The sequence below is a fragment of the Lathyrus oleraceus genome, chromosome 3, assembly GCF_024323335.1.
Source record: "Lathyrus oleraceus cultivar Zhongwan6 chromosome 3, CAAS_Psat_ZW6_1.0, whole genome shotgun sequence".
Taxonomy (NCBI): Eukaryota; Viridiplantae; Streptophyta; class Magnoliopsida; order Fabales; family Fabaceae; genus Lathyrus; species Lathyrus oleraceus.
In genome coordinates this window covers 231,856,895-231,868,922 of record NC_066581.1, presented here as the reverse complement: position 1 = coordinate 231,868,922, position 12,028 = coordinate 231,856,895, and the positions used below count along the sequence as shown (strand labels likewise).

The following is a 12,028-nucleotide window of genomic DNA, read 5'->3' as shown; positions in this document are numbered from 1 at the left end:
AGGATTTTGCCAAATAGTTTTTGGGTTATTGTATGCATTCTTAATCGATTCATGTTCGTCTAAAATCAAACAAATGTCGATTTGTATAATAACATGCATTCTCAAATTATTTATAAAGAAATTTAAATAGTAGTCATTCTTTCTAAATCATGAGCAAGTAACATGGAGTCATGCACCTATACTTTGAAAGGAGGTGTCGATTGCAATAAGGTTAAATTGAAAAAGTAAATCATGTGCCAATTGCAGCAAGGTCACATTGAAAAAGTAAATCATGCGTCAAACTGTAGCAAGGTCAACTTTATGGAATGCATGCAATTTATTTTACGTGGAATGCATGCATAATATTTAGGTATTTTTAATACCAAGTCCCTTAAATCAATTTAATGTTTCGATTTAGTCCCTTAACTAAAAAATGTAACAAGTTAAAGTAAGTGTACTGGTGACGTGGATGTACAACAAGGCTCAATGTCTAACTCCGACTCAACATTTATACTATAAAGTAGGGTTTCAACTTAAGTTGTTCTCAGATTAACGTCGTTCACCTTCATCTATGGCTCGTTCTTCATCTTCCTCAAAATTAATCCTCAATTTTTTGTGCATCATTTTCATATTTATTCTGTTTTTGTTCCTTTTTTTCTCCAATGTCAAATAGTGGAGTACTGCTTCAATGTCAAACAACAAAAACTTTGGGATGTTTGGATCTGTAATTTGTAGAAACAATAGGAGGATTGCTTTTGTCAAGATGAATGTGGTTTTCTTACTGTGAGTAATATGAACAGTGTTAACTTTGGGAAAAACTTCTAGGGTTGTAGGAATTAAAAATATCACATGGAAAAGGATTGTAATTTCTTCAAGTGGTTAGATGATGAAATTATGGATGAAAGGGATTTGAAGATTGAAAGGTAGAAGAAGAAAATTTTGAATTTGAAGGATGAGGTTGTCTACACAAGAGGATGGTTGAAAATGTCAATGGGTTTTGTGATTTTGAGTTTAGGGTTAAATCTTGTAATTTTGACATTGTATTTCAAATAGGCTTAGGTTTTTATGTGATTTTTGTTCCTTTGGAAATCTATGTATAAGTTAAGTTGGTGTTATGAATATTTAGAGTTTTTTTGTCACTTGTTTATTATGTGATTTTAGTCTTTTTTGGTATAATACAAGATCTTAAACTCTGATATAAAAACAAACCCATAAATCGCAGACAGTGTGACTACAATGAAACTTTATAACATTTGATTAGGGTTTACATTGATACACTGAATGTAGTTAAAGGACTAAACTGAAAGCATAAATTAAGTTAAAGGACTAATGTGAAACTGTTTTACAACGTTTGTTACCAAACATACCAGAATTTCATATCAGATATTCATGTACTGGTTTTAATATCAGAATTTCAGGAATGATATATCAGAATTGCATATCAGAATTTCATTAAACAAGGAGTGCATACAATAGTTATGGCATAAAACCAAATTGTTGAACCAATATTCTTACATCAAAACAAGCAAAATAATGTGCCAAACTCAAATATGGTGTCATTACATCAAAATGGCATTACATAAGGTGTTCAGAGACACTACTGCAATAAGAACTTGAAACATAAATGATTAACATAGTTATGGTTGGCTTAAGACTAATTTTGGTCCCTTTTGAAGTCTTTTTCTTCTTCTTAGGAAGAGGTTGATTTTGGGGTGCTTATTCTAGTGCTGCCTAACTTGAATTTGTAGAGTCAACTAGTGTTGTTTGTGGTGCATGAGTTAAAGGTGCAGATTCAGTTAGTCTTGATTAATTTGGGGATGCTTCTGCTGCCTGAGTTGAAGGTGCAAAATTAGTTGGTCCTGATTGATTTGGGGTTGCTTGTGGAATTGGTAGCTTGCATATAGCCTTGTTATGACCATCCTTATGGAACCTACTGCATTTGATTCCAAATATTACCCTCTTCAGTTGGGAATCAGGTTTCACCATCTCTCTAGCCTCCCTGATCCTCTTTTTCTTGGGTCTACCGGGTTGTCTTTTAATGGGTGGTGGTAGCAGATTAATAAAAAAAAAATTGGTCCATAAAGTTTGCCCATTGATTGGATACAATATTGGTGCATAACAAGCCTCATATCACTCTTTTTTATAACAGTCAAGAACAAAAGCATCAATGTCTAATTGATGATCCTTCATGCATGAAATAACATGACAACAAGACAATCATATCAACATCCATCTTATACAAGAGAATTCATTTATTGACAGATTAATTGTGTACTTTTCTCCATTGTATGATGTAATGCCTAACCTCATAGTCATGTTCGCCTGCACGCTGTATACCATATTGAAATCAAAAATCGATCACCTAAACTAGCACATATGTTACAATGGATAACATTTACCTAATAATCAAGTGGTTTATTTTTTGAGACTCGTTGGCTAACCTATTTTTAATATTGGGTAAAATGTCACTTTCATACTTGGAAATCTTCTGCTTATTTGACTCCCACCTAAGAATAAGATAAACTCTTGTTTCTTTAAGCATAGTGACAATAGGCTTGGCTTTTGCACTTACAAACACCAAATTGAATGCATGTGACATGTTATTCACTAAAGTGTCACATACTGGATTTATGTTGAACCTTGATTTGCTCCAGAATCTCTGTGGAATCTTTATCAGGTGCTTGAAATCCTCCTCATTAACATCCTTAATTTCAACCATAGCCTTTTCCCAAGCATTTACATAACTAGTAGTTGCAGCCTTACACATTAGTTCCTTTAATTTGAGACCTGAAAACTTCTTCCTGGAGTTGATGTACAAATGTCTACAAATAGACAATGTAGTAAATTTAGTAACACATAATATGCACAAGGACTAAAATGAAATCTATAACATAGTTAAGGGTCTGAAATGACATAGTCTATCTAACACAAAATATTTGGTCAACCCTTGGGAGTAACTCCTCAAGTAATTGACACCTTGAAATAGTTGAGTTGTAATTGTCACATTTGACCCATGATTTTCCCTTAATAGTTCATGGACATATCATAAAGTCTTGTATATTGCTCCCTAAATGAATCATTCACAATATCCATAACCAATATCTTGGATCTATATGCAGGTGTCTTATTTATACCAACATCCACTTTCGATGAGTCTTCTCCATTATATTTGTCAACTTCAAACTTGGGTTTTCTCTTACACTAGTTTGTATTTTATGGCCTAACGACTTGGAATTGAGGAACCCCACCTTATAATCTCTACTACATGTATGGTTGTCAACTATTTTTCTCAATTGACAAGTCTCTTCTTGTGGTATATTTTCACAGTAAGCCTCACATGGACTACCTACTTTGCCTATCAGTCTCATCCTCTTGTTATCATTTTTCTTAAATTTTAGAATTCTGCAAGAATGGATTGCATATGTTCACATCCCCTCCTTAAAATGTTCTCTTGTAGCAAAATATGTGCTTAGTTCCCACTTGTAATCTTCCATTCTTCTTGGAATCTTAAATGTTTCAAAATAAGCCTTTCTAATATTTTCATCATCACAGTCATACTCATTAGGTATCTCATCACTTTCATATTCATCAATGTCACTCAATCCTTTAAAACTCTCATTTGAAACATCCTTTATATTCTCATCATCCAGCAAACCACTACTTTCTTCAGCCATAGTACTTTGTTTACTTGGTCTCCCTACTTTTACTTTGCCTTTCCCTTTCCCATTATCCTTACCTTTTCCCCTACCTTTTCCTTTCCCTTTAGAATTACCTTTTCCTTTCCCTTTTTATTTACCTTGCCCTTCCATCATTTCCTCTTCTAACACTTCATCAATTTCAACTGAAATCTCTTCATCAATTCCAATATCATCCTCTGAGTCCTCAAAGTTGACCTCTAAAACATTATCTTCATTAGCACCACCAGTTTCTTGGTTATAATCCATTCCTTCATCTTTTTGCAGGTTGCATTCAAGTCCCTCATGCACGATCTCATTGAATTTAAAACCATCCTCTCCATCCTTGTTATAGTACAATTGTTCCATTTCTTCCTTATTACAACTAAGTCTCTCATCTAGTTCTAGATTCAAGTCAAGTCCCTCATCCAGTCTCTGATTCAACTAAGTGTCATATCAATTGCAAAATATTGTTTAACATCAGCAATCCCTCTCTCATCACTTTATTCGCCAAATTCAATGGTCCTATCTAACTTATTTTTTACTTCATTATTAAATTCCTCTAATATGTCTTCTACTAGATTACTCACTTCACCCATATAATCTTTTTGCACATCATTCCATACCTTTTCATTTTCCAATGCAACAACATATTCTTCTTTTTCATTGGGTTCCATAATATTGTACTCAAGTGAAAGTACTGACTTTTCAATGATATCGGGTTGTGACAGTGGATGGAGGATGTATAAATGCACTTTGCCATTAACCATTGCAACAATTTTCATCCTATTTTCACCCATGTCATCTTTCAATGGAATAATTTCATTAATCTCAATTGCATCATGATGCCATAAGCTCTCCACTATTGGGTACCCTAATTCTTTTAAACCACTAAACACTTCAAAATAGCTCCGATAATCATGGTCACATTTCCAGACCTCCTTTAACCCTTGATAACCTAATTTCGTAAACTCACTAAACTCACCCTCATGATGCACAACACACTCAAAACTATTATCCATTCCCTATTCAATTTAAACAATGTATACATAATAAGCTATGAAGAGGAAGTAATCATAAACTTACGGTTTTTAACATGCTATAATAATGTTAAACTAAAGAAATCATAAAGTCAACTTGCTTTAGACGTGCCTTTTGAAGAATGGGAATGAAGAATGGGAATGAAGAATGTCTCTTTTAAAACGTCTTCCTCTTATGGGATTTCTAGTGTTTATGATTGCTTTTTGTTTTTGCACTTTAGAGAACAAATTTTCGTCTACCTACACATTTTCGAATAATGATTTTTCATCTACATACATACTTCACACCACCGATTTTTATCTTCCTGGAGAAGCTAAGGTTTCTTTGTCTCTCTCACATTATATTCTCTTCGTATTCTCTTTGTTTTCCTTTAACAATGAAGCGACTAAGGTTAATTCATTTTGTAACTAAATGTGTTCAAATAAACCCATTCATAATTGTATACTACAAATAACAAAAAATGTCATGTCAGATAAATATATACAGCTAGATGGCCACATCACCAGAACTTAACATTTTTTGACATAATTTGACGGAAAGGACCAAACAAACTAACGAAAGTGTTTTTAAGGGACTAACTTGTAATGTTTTTTAGTTAAGGGACTAAAGCGGAAAATTAAATTAAGTTAAGGGACTTAAGCATGTATTAAGCCTAATTTTTACTATTCACACTTTATTTGCTCTCTCAACCAACCACAAACATACAACCAAATTCCACCCGAACAAGCATCTTCTCCAAATGTCTAACACACCCAATCACAAACATACACCTAAATCCCAACACAACAAAGTTATCCAACCATGCAACCTTTCTTTGACAACCAAAATCAATACATGTCAAACACCCAAGAACAAAACCAACAGTTTAACCTTTTTTTTTATCAATAACAACCCCAACAATTTAACACTTTGTTCCAACAACAAACATCAGCTATCAACCCATTAAATTCATACCCATATGCACAACCTACACCTCAGACAAACTATAATTTTCAAGCACCGCAACAACAATTTCCTTTTTATCCAACACAACCATTCACCTTAAATCCAGCCCAACAACATAACCACTACTTAAACATTAGCACATCATCCAGACAACAACACAACAAAACTTTTAATTCATGGGAAACAACTTATATTTCAATAGAATGGCCACCAACCCAACATTCTTTAAGAGTTCCCAGACTATCTTTTTCTTGATGATGACAAAGACTTCTGCTTAGCAACCTAAACAAAACCAACATATGCCTCAGTGACAAATAATACATTGCCAATGTGGAATTGAAAATCACCTCGAAAGACCTCATCGATAGTGTAAACAATTGTTAATTTTAATTAAATTATGATAAAATTGTATTATATTATATTAATATTTTGTTAATTGGGGTAATTAAACTTTTTAATTTTACTAAATTATGTTAATTAATAATTTTTTAAAAATTAAATACTTAATAAATAAAATTATTTAAAATAATAATATATTAAATATTTTATAATTAAAAACAAAAAAAAAGGAAATAAACATTGAAGTCACATGTAAAAAAAAGTTATTTTAAAGTGTAGTAATTTGGGAATCGGGTGAGAAGGTTTGGAAGTTTGGTATGTTAAGAAAAATTTAAGGGTTTTTGCGACGCGTTTTGGCAATTTTGACGCTGAAAGTCATCCAAACTACAAGATAAAAAATGTGTGGTTTTATTTGGTTCAATTGACTTTTAAAAATGAAATCAAACCAAACCAAATCAACACGGTTTGAGTTGGTTCGGTTATTTACAAGATTTTTATTGAGTCTTACCTACACGTATAAAGGACAACATAACTTTGTGCTTAATCATCTATACATTATCAAATAATAATAAAATTCATCATATTTAGACAATAACTTCCTATTTAATTTATAAAAACTAGATTAGCCAAAAAGTGAAGAAAAAAAAATATAAAACAATATCAAAAGTATTATAATGAAATAGAAAAAATAGAGAAGGTGAGAAATTAATGAAGATGAAAAAGAAATAACAAAAGAAATGAGAGATTAGAGAAGAATGGTCGCGATAAAATTAAAATTGAAAAAGAAATAGTAGCATAAAAATGAGAAGATGAAAAAGAAAGAATATAAGATAAGAGAGCTTAGAGATGATAAAATGATATGTACTTGACGACAAAGAGGATGGGAAGAAGGTGCAATATTGTTAAGAGAGATTTCAGAAAGATGAAACTAAAATATTAAGTGTGAGGAAGAGATTTGTAATCGTAAGGTTAAGGTAAAATATGTTTAAGTTTGGGTTGAATGTGTTGGAGCATTGAACATTGTGAGACTTGTTATTTAGAGCAACACCTTTGTGAGAAACATACCACATATTCATCCAAAACCTTAAGGTGATAGGTGAGTGAATTCTCTCACTTATAAATGCTCAAGTCTTCACATTTTCAACCAATGTGAGACTATTACCCACACTACTCGCATTTGCCACATTTTCAACACTCCCATTCAAGTGTGAATCCACAATGTTCTCCCTAAAGTGGAAGCTCTTCTTACTTCCACAAACTCTTGCACCACACGAAATATTTCTTACTCACCACCCTTGTGGCGTTGTTGACACTCTTCAACATAACGTTTGTTACTCACTACCCTTGTGACATCGTTGACTTTCGATACAAATAAACCGATTCTCGAACCAAAGACTCATGATACCATTGTCGGGGACGTTTTTCATTAGGGAGCATTAAATATTATGAGACTTTTTCTTTTAGAGTAACACCTTTGTGAGAGACACACCACATATTCTCCCAAAATCTTAAGGTAATAGGTGGGTGAGTTCTCTTACTTATAAATATTCAAGTCTCCACATTTTCAACCAATATGAAACTATTAATCACACTAGTCACAATTGTTACATTCTCAACATTGAGTTACGTAAGTTTGACTTAAACATAATGCACTTTAGTTTGATTTTCAAAATACCACCCACAAATCAAATCAAACCGCATGATTTTAATAAAAAATGGATCAAACACATCCAAATTAAATATGTTTTTTTTTGTAATTTTCAATTTAGTTCAATTCAATTTGCAATTTTTTATTGGATCGATTCAATTTTAAACACCCCTAAAAAATATAGTAAAATAATTCGTATTTAGGTATCGCAACAAAACTTTTTTTTATGGCACACTTTCACAAAATCAACTAATTATTTTCTTTCTTTTGAAAAACAAGTTTTTCCTTCTTAAAATTGTATTTAAAGATAACGTTGTCTCTTCCATATACATATTCATTACCATCATTTTTAAAAATTATATACCACTCTAAGATATTTTTATTAAATTACAAGTTGTTAATCATTAATATTAATTTATTTTGTTATATCTATAATCTATATCTATTCTATATAATTTTCTATAATTTTTACCCTTATTTTATTGTGTAATTTATCTAATAACTTTCTATAAAATTATTATTATTAACTTTCACGTAACTTTCTATTAATAACTTCTATATATTATATTTTTAAAAAATTATATTTAACATAAAAAATATCACTTATATTTAATGTGCATTAAAAAAATAGACATACTGGCATGTCACTCGACGCTAGTCATTTAATAAAACCAACAGTATTTACTTTTTTTTTTTTTTTTAGAAAAATAATAATGAGTAATGTTCAAAGATTTCATTCAATTATTATCATTATCTTCTCCTAAAAAAACAGCAACTATTTTTATACAAAATGTAGCTTATCTTGTTTTGTTTAGTTGACACGCAGCAATTGAGATTGCGTCAAAACCAACCAGACGGCAAAAACAAAACAGAAGTAGGTCCCACTCACTTCTCACCCAAACACAAACAAAATAAAATCTTAAAAGTAAAACAAACCCATTCATCATTCTTTCCATTCATTCACTCACAATTCACTTCGCATTTCCAACAAACCCTTCAACCCAAATCCAATAACAACATCACTCTTCTTATTCTCTTCCATCATTCAACCTTTTTTTCTCTATAAAATCTCTCACCCTTTCACCCAATATCATACACAACACACCTATCATGTGAGTTTCTAATGATACTTAACTTGTTACATATGTTTCCTTTTTTTGTACAAACCTAATTACATTAATTTTTGTTTTTCTGATATATAACTAACTGTTTTTGTTTTTTTATTATGTTTTGTTGTTGTGAGTGCAGATAGGTTGGTTGAATGTTGTGAACATACAAAAAATGGGTTCATGCTGTGTTTTTATGATCCAAGTCTTCATACTGGTTTGTCTTTTGGTTCAATGCTTTGATGCCAAAGTGCATGCTGATCTTAATGCTGCAACACTTGTTGTAGATGCTTCTCAGGCTTCTGGTAGGCCAATACCAGATACTCTTTTTGGATTATTCTTTGAGGTCAGGATCAGAATTGTTTAGTATCATGATCATTATAAATAATTGATTTTTAAATAAGTTGATAAAAACTGAATCATAACATTTTAACTCAGCCATTCATTCACCTCAGAAAATGGAGTTTAGAAACAAAATTAAGAACAAACTTTGACGAATAGAAATGGAAAAATAGTGATTCGCTTTAATTATAGACATGCTTGTTTGTTGTACTTGAATCGGCAATGCGACGTACTAGTAGTTAAAATAATAGAAAATGACGAAGTTCTTGAATTTCGGATATAGGAAATCAATCATGCTGGAGCTGGTGGACTGTGGGCCGAGCTTGTGAGCAACCGAGGTCATTTTTGTATTCTGTAAAATTTTAAATGACAAAACTTGCACTAGAAGGTTTCCGCGATATTTGAATTTTTTTGTCCAATTTAGGTTTTGGTGCCTAATGGATTAAAGGAGAGGCTTGCGGTGTCTTTATTGACACTTTCTTAAGGAGATTCTGTTCGAATATGTTACTGTTTTCCAGTATAATTAAAACATTGAGAATTCTTGTTTCAGGATTTGAAGCTGGGGGCCCTAACACTCCTTCAAATATTGATCCTTGGTCAATTATTGGAAATGAAACGAATATTAATGTTGAAACGGATCGTACGTCTATCTTTGAACGTAACAAGATTGCACTCCGATTGGAGGTGTTATGCGACAATACCTGCCCCGCTGATGGTGTTGGCGTTTATAACCCTGGCTTCTGGGGCATGGTAAGACTAGTTCATGCCCTTGCATCAATTTGATGTTAAATCAGATCCTTATATGATTACTTTCATTACGAGTTATTTTTATTCCTTAGTGGCTGATTCAGCTAGTACTATTTTCAGAATATTGAGCAAGGGAAGAAATATAAAGTTGTTTTCTATGCTCGTTCAACTGGGCCACTTAATCTAGCAGTTTCGTTCACTGGACCTAACGGCGTGGGAAACCTCGCTTCAACCGTGATCACGTGAGCTCTATTTTTATGTGCTGTAGAGACTTGACGAATAAAAGTTTTAATCCCGAAAATTATTTTTTCCATCTATTAATGATACTGATACTTAACCTTGCAGGGGTTCTGCATCTGATTTTTCAAACTGGACCAAGGTTGAGGCTGTATTGGAGGCCAAGGCAACGAGTCGAAACTCGAGACTTCAATTAACGACAACTGCAAAGGGTGTAATATGGTTGGACCAAGTGTCTGCTATGCCAGTGGACACATATAAGGTTGGACCAAGTGTCTGATATGGTTGGACCAACTTCAATTTAGCCTACATCCTGAAATTGCGATAACATTTATATAAATTTTGATATCCGATGCCAATGTTAGTAATACTGTATTTTTCTCCTCTCACCCTATTAATGAGATATTTGTCATTGACTTGGCGCAGGGACATGGTTTCCGAAGTGATCTTTTTCAAATGCTGCTAGATATGAAACCAAGTTTTATCAGATTTCCAGGTATGCATAAAATGATCTTCATCAAATTACTTTCTATGTGTTTGGAACTGTGATTTGGCATGTTTCATATATTTATTTATTAATGAAGCATAAAGAATTAAAAAATAATCTATGATTTGTACCTTTAATTCTTTGGTATATATCGTAGTTTAAAATAAGCATTATTTAGTAATCTTGTATTCCAGTTCAGTCTTCTCATTTGTGTATAAGCAATCGAATTACCGATCAAATAACTTTTTGCAATGCTGATTTACACTACATTGCATCAGGTGGTTGTTTTGTCGAAGGCGAGGCTTTAAGAAATGCATTTCGATGGAAAGCTTCAGTTGGACCTTGGGAGGAGAGACCAGGGCACTTCGGTGATGTATGGAAGTACTGGACTGATGATGGAATTGGATATTTTGAGTTCCTCCAAGTTAGTGCCTTTTTTCAAATTTTGGTTTAAACGACTATGATGTTCGTATATATTGTAAGTTAAAATGCTTTCGGTTTTTGCTATGCAAGGAAAGTAATATATACTGTTGTTGTTGTTGAGCAGCTATCAGAAGACTTGGGCGCTTTACCAATATGGGTATTCAATAATGGTATTTCTATGTTTATCTCTATTTACTAACAAGGTGAATTAGTAAATTCGTGTTTGTTTTCTAATTGAGATATATCGTTGTAGGTGTAAGCCATACTGATGAAGTTGATACGTCCGCCGTTTTACCTTTTGTGCAAGTACGATATCTCGCTTTTTTTTCTTCATTACTTTATCTTTTTCTATTAGAGAAAGCCAGCGTAAGAATCTTGAAATCTTGATTTCAGGAAGCCCTTGATGGACTTGAGTTTGCGAGAGGCGACCCGACTTCAAAATGGGGTTCCGTTAGAGCTGCTATGGGACATCCGGAGCCATTTAACCTAAAATACGTTGCTGTTGGAAATGAGGATTGTGGAAAAAAGAACTATCGTGGTATGCGTGTTTTTCTTATTTATGCTGTCTTGTCTCCATAAACTATTGTTCGACTTAATATAAATATGTAACGAGTGCGGATTTCTAATGCAATGCCACTTCTTTTTCTGTTACATCTTTTTGACTGACCAGGAAACTACTTGAGGTTCTATAGTGCAATAAGACATGCTTATCCTGATATTAAAATCATCTCGAACTGCGACGCTTCTTCGACTCCTCTAGACCACCCTGCCGATCTTTATGATTATCATGTAATATATCTCAGCTCAGTTTTCCAATTCAGATATAGACGCGTACGTGTAGTATCTTACTGTTTTTTTGTTACTAGATTTATACTGGCGCGGATGACATGTTTTCTAGATCTACAGTATTTAACCGAGTAACACGAAGTGGTCCAAAGGTTTTACGAACTCTCTTGAACACCCCTCTATTTTGATCGTTTATTGGCATTTGCTTTTGTGCTCAATCTGGTCGAACACTTTACAGGCATTTGTAAGTGAGTATGCGGTGACGGGAAAGGAT

At 32.9% G+C, this 12,028-nt stretch overlaps 1 protein-coding gene across 1 annotated transcript; it reads left to right on the top strand.

Annotated features, from left to right (window-relative positions):
- Window positions 1–8,448: 8,448 nt before the first annotated feature.
- LOC127130591 (alpha-L-arabinofuranosidase 1) lies at window positions 8,449–12,028 on the top strand (the record flags this gene model as incomplete). The annotated part of the gene is made up of 14 exons (XM_051059572.1): window positions 8,449–8,738; window positions 8,875–9,078; window positions 9,358–9,412; window positions 9,625–9,824; window positions 9,942–10,063; window positions 10,167–10,320; window positions 10,485–10,554; window positions 10,824–10,969; window positions 11,093–11,138; window positions 11,222–11,274; window positions 11,362–11,506; window positions 11,639–11,757; window positions 11,835–11,906; window positions 11,993–12,028. Coding segments are annotated over exons 2-14 (1,389 nt in total), but the record flags the coding sequence as incomplete, so codon positions are not given.